The sequence below is a fragment of the Canis lupus genome, chromosome 17 (assembly GCF_011100685.1).
Source record: "Canis lupus familiaris isolate Mischka breed German Shepherd chromosome 17, alternate assembly UU_Cfam_GSD_1.0, whole genome shotgun sequence".
In the NCBI taxonomy this organism is placed as follows: Eukaryota; Metazoa; Chordata; class Mammalia; order Carnivora; family Canidae; genus Canis; species Canis lupus.
In genome coordinates, this window is record NC_049238.1 from 61116229 (window position 1) to 61130445 (window position 14217).

Below are 14217 nucleotides of genomic sequence, written 5' to 3' on the forward strand. Positions count from 1 at the left end.
CTGCTTGAAATTCTCTCCCTCTCCTTGTTCCCCTTTCCCTGCTGTCTCTCTCTCCATCTCCTAAAATAAATAAATAAACATTTTAAGAAAAATATTAAAAAAAAAAAACAGTAGAAAGCTTCATGACATTGTATTTTTTTTTTAAGATTTTATTTATTTATTCATAGAGACACAGCTAGAGAGAGAGGCAGAGACACAGGCAGAGGGAGAAGCAGGCACCATGCAGAGAGCCCTACGTGGGACTCCCAGGTCTCCAGGATCATGCTCTGGGCTGCAGGCGGCGCTAAACCGCTGCGCCACCGGGGCTGCCCATGACATTGTATTTGGTAATATTTCCTGGATATGACATCAAAAGTATGGGCAACAAAAGATGAAATTGATAAATAGGGCTACATCAAAATTAAAAATTTCTGTGCATCAGAGGACACTTGTTGAAGGACAATCTCAGTTATTGCCTTTGTGAGACTTTTAGTTTGGTGGAAGAGAGTCTTTGGACAAATGTAACACATGCTGTAAGAGAGACACTGTAGAAATGAACTATTGAAGATGGAAAATCACAAAAATCCTCAGAGAAGACTCACAGAGTACTGCAGCCACAGACAAGCTGGATATGCTTTCTTTCTCTTCTTTCTGTTATACTCCCTGGGGCCAGGCCCTGAACAGGTCAGGAAATGATCCTTAACTCTTGGATTTGAAGGTTCAAATTCCATTGTCCTAAAAAGTAATGAAAATGTTGGTGGGGTGATGGTGGTTATTATTTTCCAATTTAGTCTAGTTTTATTTCTTTTCTGAGAATTTCAGGATATCCCCTATACCCAAGGATATCCCGACATGTTTCAAAACCATCCTGGGGATTGCTGACCTAAAAACTTTAACTTTGGGGATGCCTGGGTGGCTCAGCGGTTGAGCATCTGCCTTCGGCTCAGGGCATGATCCTGGATTCCTGAGATCAAGTCCCACATCGGTCTTCCTGCATGGAGCCTGCTTCTTCCTCAGCCTGTGTCTCTGCCTCTCTGTGTGTGTGTCTCTCATGAATAAATAAGTAAAATCTTTAAAAAAACAACAACTTTAACTTTGGTGGGAGCACAATGTTAATTAAATTCAAAGTAACAGCCAACCATAGAAAATTAGGCACATTTAAAAAAGATTTTCTGGGCAGCCCAGGTGGTCCAGTGGTTTAGCGCCACCTTCCACCCAGGGCATGATCCTGGAGTCCCAGGATTGAGTCCTAGCGCAGGCTCCCTGCATGGAGCCTGCTTCTCCCTCTGCTTGTGTCCCTGCCTCTCTCTCTGTGTCTCTCATGAATAAATAAATAAAATCTTTAAAAAAATAATAAAATAAAAAAGATTTTCCAAAGGGGAACACCTGATTCTTGATTTAGCCTTGGGTCATGATCTCAGGGTTGTGAGATCAAGTCCCGTGTCTTGGCTCCATGCTGGGCATGGAACTTGCTTAAAATTTTCTCCCTCTCTCTTCTCCTCTTCCTCCCTCTCTTAAAGGATTCCCTCCCCCCAAAATTATACCAGACTGCTTTAAAAAGAGAAGAAGGAAATTTCCTAATTTCACTTGTTTCAGTTTAATTTATGCCTTATTTATACCTCAAAGCAGAAGACATGCTGGCCACCTGTTGTTGAGTATTGCATCATCAATTGTTGGTTTCAGAGCCATTCTTCACTCAGGCTGGATGATTTTAGGTCCTTTCATTTTTTCTTCATTTAGACCTGCCTGACTTCTGGAACTGGTACAGGCCCTACAAGATCCTTATTCCGGGGACCTACAAATGAGTGAGACCAAGAACCAGCAAGCCAGGTGGTCACTTCTAAACAGGGACATAGTCAGTTAATTGCTGATTAATTGATCTGATCAAATTATGAGGGCTCTGGCAGCTACAAATGATAAGGTATTTCATGTAGTTTTCAAGGAATCCCAGTAAACCACCATCCCATTAAGTGCCTACTATTTGTCCAAGTAAAACTGAGTGGCCCAAGAGTCACCTGGAATAATGGGTTTGGGGAGAGGAGGTGGCTATTTATTAGAGAGGAAAGTATATTTGTCAAGATCAAAAGGTGATACAGGGGGATCCCTGGGTGGCTCAGCGGTTTAGTACCTGCCTTTGGCCCAGGGCACGATCCTGTAGTCCCGGGATCGAGTCCCGCGTCCCGCGTGGGGCTCCAGGCATGGAGCCTGCCTCGCCCTCTGCCTGTGACTCTGCCTCTCTCTCTCTCTCTATCATAAATAAAATCTTAAAAAAAAAAAAAAGGTGATACAAAGGGTGTCAGTTGGGTGCCTCTAACACAAGATCTTGAACCTTCCTTTTTCCAGGGTTTCATGACCTAGTAAAATATTTTTTTTACATAATTAAACCTTCATGCATTGCTTTGGTTCAAATTAACTCAGAATTTTATTTCATTTTTAAGGATTTATTTATTTGAAAGAAAGAGAGAGAGAGATCACAAGCAGGGGGAAGGGTAGAGGGAGGGAGAGCAGCAGACTCCCCCTGAGAAGAGAGCTCAGAGCCCAAGCGGGACTGGGTCTCAGCACGGTGAGATGAGCCAAAATCTAGAGTCCCAGACTCAACAGACTGAGCCCCACTTAAGGAATTTTAAAAACAAAATTTGATTTGGTTTCCCACTGAGTAAAAAATTTGAATTCAAGTTGTGCGGGGAGACGTGGCAAAGTAGTGGTTTCGGATTCACCAGTCTGATTGTAGACACTGCTTCCACCTCCGGATACAGAACCACACTGGGAAGGGACTCCTGGAATTTCGTTTCAAGCCCATGGTCCATGGAGTTTTTCCGCTGCTTAGGGGGGGTGGGGGCGGGGGCAAAAGCATTTGACTGTACGGAAACTTTCAGACATCTGTCCAATCCCATAGAGTGAGTGCTCCCCCAGGGTATGCACACCTGGATGAATCCTTTTCTTATTCTGCGCTTGAGGACTCAGATCTACCTTTACTTGCTGTGTGGCCAGGCAAGTCACTACGCCACAAGACTTACTTATAAAATGGGTCGGATAATGCCTTTTACAAGGCTGTTTTGGGGAGTACAGACGTAAGAGATCACAGCTGACTGCTAGTTTCTTGGGTGGGGGTGGGTGGGGGCTTTTGACCAAGATCCAAAGCAGAACACGAGAATTTCTGCCTCCTCAGTGTCTCGCCATACCTACCTCCCAACCAATCTCCCCTTCATTGAATTTGTGCGTTCAGAGCACTCTGATCTAGTTCAGGCTCCGATGCGACGAGGCGGTATGCCGCGACGTCAGGCAATTCCAGCTGTCTGGGGCTCTGCGGCTGCGGCGGACTTCGAGGATCGCACCGCCAGCCGTAACCTCATCAACATGGCTGCTGGGAACAGCTGGCCGGAAGAAGTTGTGGACCCCAAGGCTCACTTCCGCTTCCGTTGGCGCAAGCGCCGTCATTTCTTCAGCCACCGTGACTAAGATGGAAGCCTTTCTGGAGTCGCGGTCCAGAGTTTGGGCCGGTGGTCCCGCCCCGGGGCAGTTTTACCACATCCCGCCTAGTTCCGTCGCCTCCGTGGAGCCGGCGTTTTCTCCTTACGGGGGTCCGGTTACGCGCACGCAGTAAGTTCTTGGCGTCCGAGCTGCGCAGGAGGCGGGACGCTGAGGCCTGGTCGAGCCGGACGGTTCGGAGGCAGCCGGGGAAGGCGCCCCAAGGCCCGCGAACGGCGGGGACCACGGCGCGGAGTCCCGGAGAATGGAAGGGGAGATGGAAAATCAGACGCGGAACCACTGCGCGGAAGAGGGCTCAGGCCCTTCTCCCGTGCCTCCCCTCATCTCCCTCCCTCTGTCTAGGAACCCCATGGTGACCGGGACCTCGGTCTTGGGTGTCAAATTCGAGGGTGGAGTGGTGATTGCAGCAGACATGCTGGGCTCCTATGGCTCCTTGGCTCGTTTCCGCAACATCTCTCGCATTATGCGAGTCAACGACAGCACCATGCTGGGTGCTTCCGGAGACTATGCAGATTTCCAGTATTTGAAGCAAGTTCTCGGCCAGATGGTGTAAGTTATCTGGAGATTAGGGAGTAGATCCCAAGTGGGGAGAGGAATTCACTGTATTGTTTTTAAATATCCCCTTAGAAGTTCTGGGGTGGGGGAATTTGAGGCTGTAGCGGAGGACAGGAGAATTGCTGAGGGTGGAAGATGATAGTGTGTGCAGCACATAGTTTTTGGCGTTAGGCAGTGTAAAATGAGGAAGATTGTGGTAACTTCTTTGGGGTGAGGGTGGATGGAATTCCCGACTTCCATTCTCTCCTTTTTTCTCATGACTTACTCCTTTTAAGGATTGATGAGGAGCTGTTGGGAGATGGACACAGCTATAGCCCTAGAGCTATTCATTCATGGCTGACCAGAGCCATGTACAGCCGTCGCTCCAAGATGAACCCCCTGTGGAACACCATGGTCATTGGAGGCTACGCTGATGGAGAGAGGTTGACTTGAAATAACTTAATTTCCCCGACTATCTAACCTCTAGTGTCTATGTAGTGTCTTGTCTCTTCTCCCTAAGAGAATGTCACTTCTCAGACCCCATGGCCCCATCCTTCTGCTAAGATACCCAAGAAAACCTAAGATGAAATTAGTTCTTTGACCTGTTGTGTCCTGTTAGCTTCCTCGGTTATGTGGACATGCTTGGTGTAGCTTATGAAGCCCCTTCGCTGGCCACTGGTTATGGTGCATACTTGGCTCAGGTACGTGCGGGAGAGGTGTGGGGGAGGCAGTGGGGGCTCGTCTCCTTGGTTCTTCTCTTAAAATTCCAATGTGAAGATAGACTAAGATCCCTCCTGCTGGCAGATAGTTTTCTTTGTAGTCTGAAAGCTGTATGTGTTGGCACTTACATTCTGTTGATAAAGTGGTGTGTCAGATTCAGTAGACATGTGCAGAGAGAAATGCCCTACAATTTACCCTTCAGGTTGGTGTTAGCACAAGTAAGCAGAATTCATTCTGGTGAGGCAGTAGGCAGAATGTCATTTTATGCTGCTTTTTACTTTGTGAATTTGGGACAGATGGGTATTCAACCCCTGGTAATCTCCCGTGTTCTTCCCATTTCCCTAGCCTCTGCTGCGAGAAGTTCTGGAGAAGCAGCCAGTCCTGAGCCAGACTGAGGCCCGAGAGCTAGTGGAACGCTGCATGCGAGTGCTTTATTATCGAGATGCCCGCTCCTATAACCGGGTGAGGAAGGACATGAATAATAGAGGATAGGACTCTTAACTAGCGAGCTGTCCATAGTTTCAGTACCTGGGTCTTTGCTTTTGAAGAACAGATTGCAGAATTTCCTATTTTCAGATTAGGGGAAGATCCTCTCCTTGACCTTTGAGCAGGCCTCAGGGACTTTATGTGGGGTGGGCATGTTCATTGGGAGTTCTGCTTTCTTTCAGTTTCAAATTGCCACAGTCACCGAAAAAGGTGTTGAAATAGAGGGACCACTCTCTGCAGAGACCAACTGGGAGATTGCTCACATGATCAGGTGACTGAAATTAAAGTTACAGAAGGAAAAATAAGTGGTAGAACAGTTGGGAGGCCCCTTGGCTTGCACTAAGCTGCATTTTTCTGGAGGTCTTAAAAGGATTCTTTGGACGGAGAGGGTTTTGGTTGGAGGATAGAGTTGCTTTTGGGAATTAATTCCTCCCCCTCTGCTTCACAGTTTTTAAATGCTCTTTCTTTTTAGTGGTTTTGAATGAAATTCAGATGCATTATCCAGAATTGAAGTTGTGCCCTTCTTCTAACTTTGAACTTGGCTGGTTCAAAGGTCTACTTTTCTACTGTAAAATAAATTCTTTGAAATGCTTGCTGAGTGGTTTTATTGTCTGACTAGGTCATACCAAGAGTGCAGGTGTGAAGTACTGCCATGTGCCATCTCCCTCCCTGGTCAGATAACCCTGCTTTGGCTCTCGATTCTTCGAGCAAATACAGGATTCTCTGAATGACAGTACAGGAGGATCCACTACCATCTTCATTTGGGCCTATACTAAAATAACAGCTTTGTATAGATGCCAGGCCTAATCTTTGTGGGATAACAAAAGTACTTAACGTTTTTCTTAAACATTGCCACCCATGTGCTAGATTCTTACTGATTTTCTGGTATGTTGGCTGCAAATATTTTAGTTAAAACACCATTTCAAAGAGAGAAATGTAGCATCTAGTAAAGCTGCTCTGGGTAAAGTTATTCCCAAGCAGGACTGGCCTGACAGCTTTAATACCTCACCCATGTTACCTCCTCACCTTCAATAGAGGAAATACAAAGTAATTTCATTTAATTTAAATGTTTATTGTCCAAATCTATCAGAAGACCTCTTTAAAGTATTATGTGTTCATTTAAAAGTCCTTTTAGCCATAAATCAAATCATTTGGAGTGTTAGCCAAATTCTCCCAAAATGGTGTTAAACCTGAATTTAAAAAATGAACACCCAGGGCACTTGGGTGGCTCACTGGTTGAGCGTCTGCCTCCGGCTCAGGTTGTGATCCCTGGGTCCTGGAATCTGGTCCCATATCGAGCTCCTCGCAGGGAGCCTACTTCTCCCTCTACCTAGGTCTCTGCCTCTCTCTGTCTCCTGAATAAATCTTTTAAATAAATAAATGAACCCCCTAGGTGATTCTGATGCATATCCTCTCTCGAATGCTTTGAGAAACTAGCATAGGTAGCAAACTCAAACTTGCAGAAGTTCAATGAGGTGAGAGAGTGGAGGGGGAGACTGAAATATCCCTGCATTTTATCATCCCATGTTATAACAAACTAGTAAGTCAAAGGAAACTTAGTTTTCTATTTGTCTTCCACATACTCAGTCTCAACACAGAAAGTAGTCAATAAATACTTTATTGATTAAACTGAATTATAAAAAAAACAAAACAAAAAAAATTTCCTTCTACTACTAAGCCATGCAGGCAGAATCCACAAATGTAACTTCCTGGCCAAAACCCAGCTGATCCACTGTTGGTGTTATATAGTCTTAAAAAAACTACCCATCAAGAAAGTCACAGTATGCAGAGGCCAGGAACCCAGCTCTGCTGAGGCTGGGGCTGCTGTGGAGACTACCAAAGAGAAGGTTAGGTCATTGTAGATAGTTGACCATAGTTCTTGAACTTTCTCAAAGGCAAAGGGTTGACTTCGAAGTCCATTTTAATGTCAAAATGGCATCAGGCAAAAAGCTGGGGAAGAGAAGCCCAAGAGAAGATAGATCCTCAGTTCACTTTTCAGATGCCATGGGTTCACGAAGCTGGCCAAGCTGTTTATGGGCAGGATCACTCCAGTTCACTATATTATAGTGTGCTGGGAGTTAAAAAACCAAAAAATGGAGGTGAGGAGAAACAGGCGTAACAAGTGTCACACCTGTACCACCAGGCCCATCACATCTTGAGCATGTCCCAGTCTGTGAAAGCCTACTAAAATAGGATTACCTAGAAAAAAAAAAAAACCACATTGTTTATAAATCCATTTCCCCTCATTTTATTAAATGTCCCACTTATATACATTTTAAAGATGAACCATTTACAAGCCTGTGCAGGCTGCCTCCTTGGCTCCCAGGAGGGACATGTTGCTGAAAGCCTTGGGATGGAAGGTGTAGCTGTGGGAAAGCTGGCCTTGGGTTTTTGTTCCTTTTCTCTGTATGATACAGTACATTTCAGTTTATAACTGTGAGTACATACAGTTAAAAAAAATCCCTCATGCAAATTGTAGAAACATTTTCTTTCCTTGAAGCTGGCAGTGAAAAATAAAGATTCGTGTCTTTCTTTGTGCACACCCCTGTGTGTTTCTTCTTCAGGTCACATTCTTCTCTAAGCATTAAGAGGAATAAGGAAAGCCACAGAGTAAGCAGGATTTCAACAAGTGGTCTTATTTTTAAAGTTCAACACTTAACTTCTTGCACAATTAGCTCCTGGATGTAGGACATGTGATCTCTTGAACAGGCATGCTGTCCACTTAACATGATGAAGACCCATACACTGGCTTCCACCCTAACACTGTGTGATCACCTCAGTACCTCTTGCTTGCTAATGACACATGTATGATCCTTTGTCCAGAGTAATGGTGTGAGCATGGGAAAAGGGGCCAAAGATCCCAAGTGCAAAGAATACTCATTTTGTCATGTTTTTGTTGGAGGGAGGGTGGTGAGGAAAAACAAATCTAATTCATCATTCTGGATGAGAGGTGGTTTCATGCATTTTTTTAAAGCCACAATTTTATATCTCTAAGAGTTGCTGTAGAAACCAACATCTCTGGAGAGGGAAGGAAAGAAAGGAGAAGGAAGAGAGAGTTCAGTGGGATTTTTTTCCATTTTCGTTTTTATATAAAAGTGTTAAGACCACAATGAAAAAAGTTTTATCCATATATATAATAAACCAGTTTGTGAGCTACATATTTTTTTGTCTTTCCCATCTTCAGAAATGTTCTCACATTGACAATGGTTGAATAACATGCCCAAAGACACTGCCACACAGTAAAACAAAGAGAAAAACCCAGATGTACTATGATACAATTGAGGTAAAAGGGGAAACAAAAAAATTAACATTCGCCCACAAAGAATTTTTTTTCTTTTTCTTGATTTTGTCAGAAAAATACCAAACAGTGATTTAAATTAAAAAAAAAAAAAAAAAAAGTCACTAAAACCTGTTTTTAGCAGAAGTGAACGACCAATGGGCCAGCTCCTTGGCTCAGATGGGATCACTACTGGTATTCCTAATAATCCACAAATCCACAGGGAAACAGAAGTCAACATGGGGGGTGGGGTGGGGAGTGGTGGCATAAAATTAAAAAATATAAACGAAATACCCCACCTGGCATAACCCCTTTTCCCTAAATTCCTCTACCCCCCCCTTCACACTTTCCCACCCCCACTCTGCACCCACTCATGACCCCAACACTCAAATTTCCATCAGATCTAGGTCGGCTTCTTCAAAGCCATAAAAAGACTCGGTCTCACTTTCGCCCTCAAAGAGCTGATGAAGGCTTTCAGGCTCAATTGTCTCTTCAGGAGATGACCTGGGTCGGGGAGTGGAAGCTGAGGGTTCCTCAGACTGTTCCCCACTCAGCTTCAGTTGCTCCTCTAGGGATGCAATGAGCTCCTCCTGCATGTCAGCATTTCTTGTAGGCGAGTTAATGTTGCCATCAGGGCCAGGCAGAACGCTAGCCACGAGGAAGGACCGCTGTACCAGCTCTGGACAGTCCCCAATGACGCCCAGCACCTCAGCCAGCCAGACCAGCACCAGTTGAAGCAGGACATCGGAATCGCATGCAGTATCTGCCATTTCCCGGGCCTGCTCCTTCCACTTTTTGTGTAAGAAGTTCTTGACAGTTCGTTTGATGCATACATCTAACGGCTGGATTTTGGAGCTACAGCCTGCTGGGACCACTGCGGGCAAGGTGCTAGAGGCACTAAGCATAGCCAGCACCTCTTCCGACAAGTGAGTGCGGTGACAGTCCATCACAAGCATGCCTTTGCTACGCTGGCAAGCAGTGTGCTTCTGCCACACCCGAGCTGACCACAGCTCCATGATCTCATCATCACTGTAGCCACTCTCCTTTGCCTCTAGCAATATCGAGTCTGGCACATTAGCAGGTTGATCCATTTGTCCTCGGTAGAAAACCAGGGTGGGGAGGACAGCGCCGTCTGCCAGAATGGCCAGCACCACATCACACCAAGGTTCCCCTGTGCCCACTGTCTGCAGGGCATTCTCCTTCCGGTCATCACTGCTCAGCACCTCTGTATCTAGGAACAAGGAGATCTCATCAATGGCCACAATCATGGACAAGGGTAAGTCCTGGTTGTGAATCTGTCGTTGTACGAATTCAATGAAGAGTCCTGCATTCTCTGCCACATCCTTCGGTAGGGTATGGGCCACAGCTCGCCGGGCATGGGGAGTCAGGTGGTGCCGGAGCATGAAACGCACAGCCCACTCATATGAGATTTTAAACCCCCCCTCCAAAGAACGTCCTATTTTGGTGGCCTTCTGGAACAAGGTCTCCTCATTCACAGGTAGCTGCTGCTCTCGCTGAGTTAGCACCCACTCAGCCAGCTTCTCTTCTGCTTCTAAGCTCAGATATTTGCCCTCCAGATTCTCCCCCTGGGAGGCCTGGAAGCGCCGAAGCCAACGCCGGATCCGTCGTTGGGGATTTCGGAAGTGTTCGGCGGCCTGTTCTGTATTGCAGCACAGGGCAAACAGTACCACACGAAGCTTCTTCACAGACAGCTGCTCCTTCTTGCCAACCCCACTGCCATTACCGCCCCCTGTTGCCTGCTCAGGCTCCTGGATGACTGGGCTCCCTTCATCCTGGTCATCAACATTCAGACATTCAGCCCCCTCTGCAGCCAAGGGCAGAAGGGCTAAAGGCTGGGAGTGGGTTGGGGTTGGTGGCGGGGTTGCGGTTGACGCTGGTGACGGGAGTGCTTGGGTCATAGGAGTCAGAAGCTCTTCAGGCTCAGCTGAGGTGGCCCCCCCAGATTTCACAGTGGCAGTTTTATTAGAGGAGAAGGCAGGAGGAGGATATATATTCTTCAAGCTCCGGTCATGTACTCGGTCACGAGTATGGCCATGTCTAAAGGATTTAGCAAAGAGGAAAAGAAAGCTCAGTTAAACTAGGGAAATGAAATACTAATAGTAGCAGTGATAGTAATAAAAAGGATGAAACACATTGAAAATAGAAATTAAACCATGAAGTAAGTTTGTTACCTTGAGTGAGACATCCAAGTGAATCCTATGGGAAATGAGACAATAAAGAAATGTTAACTCAGAGAAGAAACAAGCCCCCCAGTCCTATATAAATGTCCAGTTGGAATGGTTAATCCCTTCCAATGTAGTGATGTCTATCTCAACAGTGAAGGAACTAGCGCAGGCAGAGATGCTCCTGACTCCTATGGTAAGACTTGTATCCTTATTTTTTTCTCTTGTCCCACTAACTCCCATCTCTACTACTTACCTCGTGGTAGGATGCTGCTGGATCTGTGAGAGGGGTTGAATACCAGATGCTTGGCCATGGCATCTCCCACAGAGGTAACAAAGGTACATGAAGTGCAAGCCAGCTTGATTCCACTAAGAAAAAGAATCCAAGAGTATATAAAACAAATACAACAGTCACAAGAGGGATAAGATCTGAAGCTTAACAACTTAAGAAAAAAGACTGTCCTTTCTCCTCTCTAATTAATTCACATATCCCCTGAAAGTTAATTAAAAGGATTTAATATAAGAACATTAAAAAAATCAAGAGACCATCAGTAAATTTTTCCTTACCTCACAGAATTTTTAAACAAAGCCAAATACTTAGGGCTCTTGCGTGGAACATGATTGCTGAGAAAGACAAAGAAAAAGTAGCATGAGTCAGGGGGTTCTGATCATTAAATGAGATCACCAGTCTTTGACAATATCCCAACAAAAGAGATGGCTCTTCAATCCATCCTCACCTCAACTCAAATCACTTTTCCTATCATATTAATATTCCCTTTTAGTATGCATATGAATCACCAGGAGAGTCATTAAGACACATTCAGCCTGAGTAGCCTGGGGGTGGAGAGCAGAGGCTGAAGTTCTAAGCTGGTCTTTAGGCCACACTCTAAGTAGCAAGGTCCTACAAAATTAGAACACAGGCCATCAGAGCCAAATGAACACGGGTTTGACTCTTACCCGGCTAGAAGAGATGGACAAACAGCTCTTAAGAGTTGAAGGAGGGAATGAAATGAGTTCTGGAGAATCTGTACTCTCAGACAGGATCACTGGTTTAACCATGACTTACTTGATCATGTGGTTGGCATAGGCTCGAGAGCAGCAGGTGCTATAGCGACACAGAGAGCAGTGAACATAGGTAGGGAAATGATTAGGGAAATCTGGGATTTCAAAGCTGCACTCCAGACACGTCTGCCGGCCCATGACACTCCTGTCAAGAAACAACAAAAAATTCTTGTTATTGCCCTGGGAGTGTTCAAATTGTGGGGGCTTCAGACAACAGATCCTGCTAAAGGCTACTAGATTACACTGGCTATAGGAACAGTTGTGTCCACCCAGCCCCCAACCTCCAAAAGGTGGCACTGACATTTTCCTAACAGCTCTCTTCTGAATGTTGCGCCGGACAGGGGGATAAAGGAAGACAGGCAGGGGGTCTGTTGAGGAGGTCAGTGGTGCTGCCTCCTGCAAGGTGCTGGGAGATGCATCATTGGAGGAAACAGGAACAGTTCGTGGCTGCCCTCGGGAAGCCCGGATTGTCACCTGCGAGCCAAGGGAAGGAACAATTTAGACACTACCCATTGTAAATCTCAGAGTACTGATATTCCTCCCCTCTTGGATTTATGAAAGAAATGTTGACAAGCCCTTCACCTTAGTGCCTGGTTTCAAACCTTCCAGCTGCTTGGGTTTACGGAAGGTTTTGTGGTGCTGAAGCTTGTGTTCAATTTTGTCCTTGGCAAAGAGAAACTGCAGCCGGCATTTGTTGCAGTGATAAACATTCCTCTTCTGAGGAGGGAAAAAGAAAGAGAATCCCTTAAAGGTTCCCAATGTATTTTTGTCCCTGATGAGATGGTAGATTAATGCTAACAATCACTCTTCCCCACCTTTCTATGGATAACTGAACAAGGAAGAAAAAAATACACAACACGACACCAAAACCTACCATTGAGAATCATCACCTCCCATGGTCCCAAAGAAAGGCAGACTCAGCCAGAATGACTAGGTCCTCCAACCATCTCTTCCTGACTTGGTTTAACAATGTGGATTAGTGGCTTCAACTTTATTTAGCCCTACTTTGTCTTTACAATGCAGACAGTGCTACCTACTTCTGGAGATTCTTTTCTCTTATTTTCTTTTTGAACACAGTAAAATGTATTATGTGATTTTTAAAAAATCATACTTTTTATTCCATACTCCTTCATGTTTTAAGTTTGCCTTCAATTCCAACCCTCCATCCCTTTGCACAGAAACAACTTGTTACCAGTTTCTTGGGTATTTTTTCATGGACAATCTATGCGCATAACCATATAACACACACACACACACACATCTCAAATCACCACCTCCTTGTTTGCCCTTTCTTTTTTTTCTCAACACGAATGACGGTATTTTTCTATCCCTTGCTATCTTTCCATTTAACACATCAATATATATGTAGATATGCACTTGTCCTTGTGAGACACATCTGAAGATTCCGACTGCCTACTACTGAAGTCCTTCAGAAACAGGAACCAGGCCTATGGTTTTCTTCCCAGGATATCAAGGCCCCATTACCTGAGTACAAGGGACAATTTCCATGCTGCTCTTTGGAAATACACATGTGGGGGATTATAGGCAGTCACCTCTGTGCAAATGAGTGTGTGAGCCCAAAGAGGGAGCTCACATATGAGAGTGCAGACATGGGCAAGTATCAAACACAGGTGTACCCAGCTGGTTCTCCATTTTGTGCCTTCCCTAAGTACCTTCACTCTCCACCTCTAGTGGCTCCTTTCTTGAAGGAATTTAAAACAAGACTCTATTTATTCCACTTTAAAAACAAAACACAAAAGCAACAACAAATTCTCTGATACCTCTTCCTCTGGATCTGCTATCCTCAGTCTTCCCCTTCTGAAACTTTTAAAAATAAGTTGTCCCCATTTTCTCACCTCTTCATTCATCCTGCTGAAATCTGACACTCACTCTGCTAACCAACCACATGGTTCCATCAATGCTGCTAAAGGCTGGCCTCTAAGTTTCTATGTTGCTGACATCTTCCTGCAACATTCTGATCACACCCTTTTCTTCAAAACTTTCCTCCCCTCAGCTTCCTTGACATCAAGTCTCTTCTGCTTTTCCTCCTAGGTCTACTATGGCTTTGTAGAGAGAGTCTTCAGAGGTTCATCTTATTCTCAATTGGGGGTGAGGGAACATGGCAACTTCTATGTTTAAAATCACCTGATTCATTTAATAATGATTCCTAAGTATGTATTCCACAACCCAGGCTTTTCTCCTAGGTTTCAGACCTATATATCCAACTATTTGTTTAGTAGACAACTACAGCTGCTGTCCACAGACATTGCTAACTCAGAATATCCAAACGCATAATCCCTACTTCCGCTGTCAACCTTAGCTTCTACAGTGTTTCTATCAGTACATAGTCTTACCATTCATTTTTTCCCAGAACAGAATTTTAAGCACTATTCCTAATTCCTTCCTCACTACCTTCACTGAATCCTTCACTAAATCATAAATACCACTTACTTTCTCAATATCTCTCAACTCTATCTTCTTCATTTC

At 44.9% G+C, this 14217-nt stretch overlaps 2 protein-coding genes across 6 annotated transcripts in view; one reads left to right on the forward strand and one right to left on the reverse strand.

Annotated features, from left to right (window-relative positions):
* The first annotated feature begins 3407 nt into the window (after positions 1-3407).
* PSMB4 (proteasome 20S subunit beta 4) lies at positions 3408-5801 on the forward strand. Its single transcript, XM_038562251.1, has 7 exons — positions 3408-3579; positions 3811-4017; positions 4299-4445; positions 4622-4703; positions 5068-5184; positions 5391-5479; positions 5681-5801. The coding sequence occupies exons 1-7, from the start codon at positions 3440-3442 to the stop codon at positions 5691-5693; spliced, it is 795 nt and encodes a 264-aa protein (XP_038418179.1). The 5' UTR covers positions 3408-3439; the 3' UTR covers positions 5694-5801.
* A 2473-nt stretch (positions 5802-8274) lies between these two features.
* Positions 8275-14217, reverse strand: part of POGZ (pogo transposable element derived with ZNF domain) — a 46153-nt gene continuing 40210 nt past the window's right edge. For all 5 annotated transcript variants that reach the window (XM_038562247.1, XM_038562246.1, XM_038562245.1 and 2 more), the window contains 7 exons: positions 12313-12447; positions 12032-12204; positions 11735-11875; positions 11236-11292; positions 10925-11037; positions 10678-10702; positions 8275-10543 (listed from right to left, as the gene is read on the reverse strand). In XM_038562247.1, coding sequence (XP_038418175.1) covers positions 8872-10543; positions 10678-10702; positions 10925-11037; positions 11236-11292; positions 11735-11875; positions 12032-12204; positions 12313-12447 — 2316 coding nt within the window. In that variant the 3' untranslated portion in view covers positions 8275-8871. The remainder of the gene's footprint in view (positions 10544-10677; positions 10703-10924; positions 11038-11235; positions 11293-11734; positions 11876-12031; positions 12205-12312; positions 12448-14217) is intronic.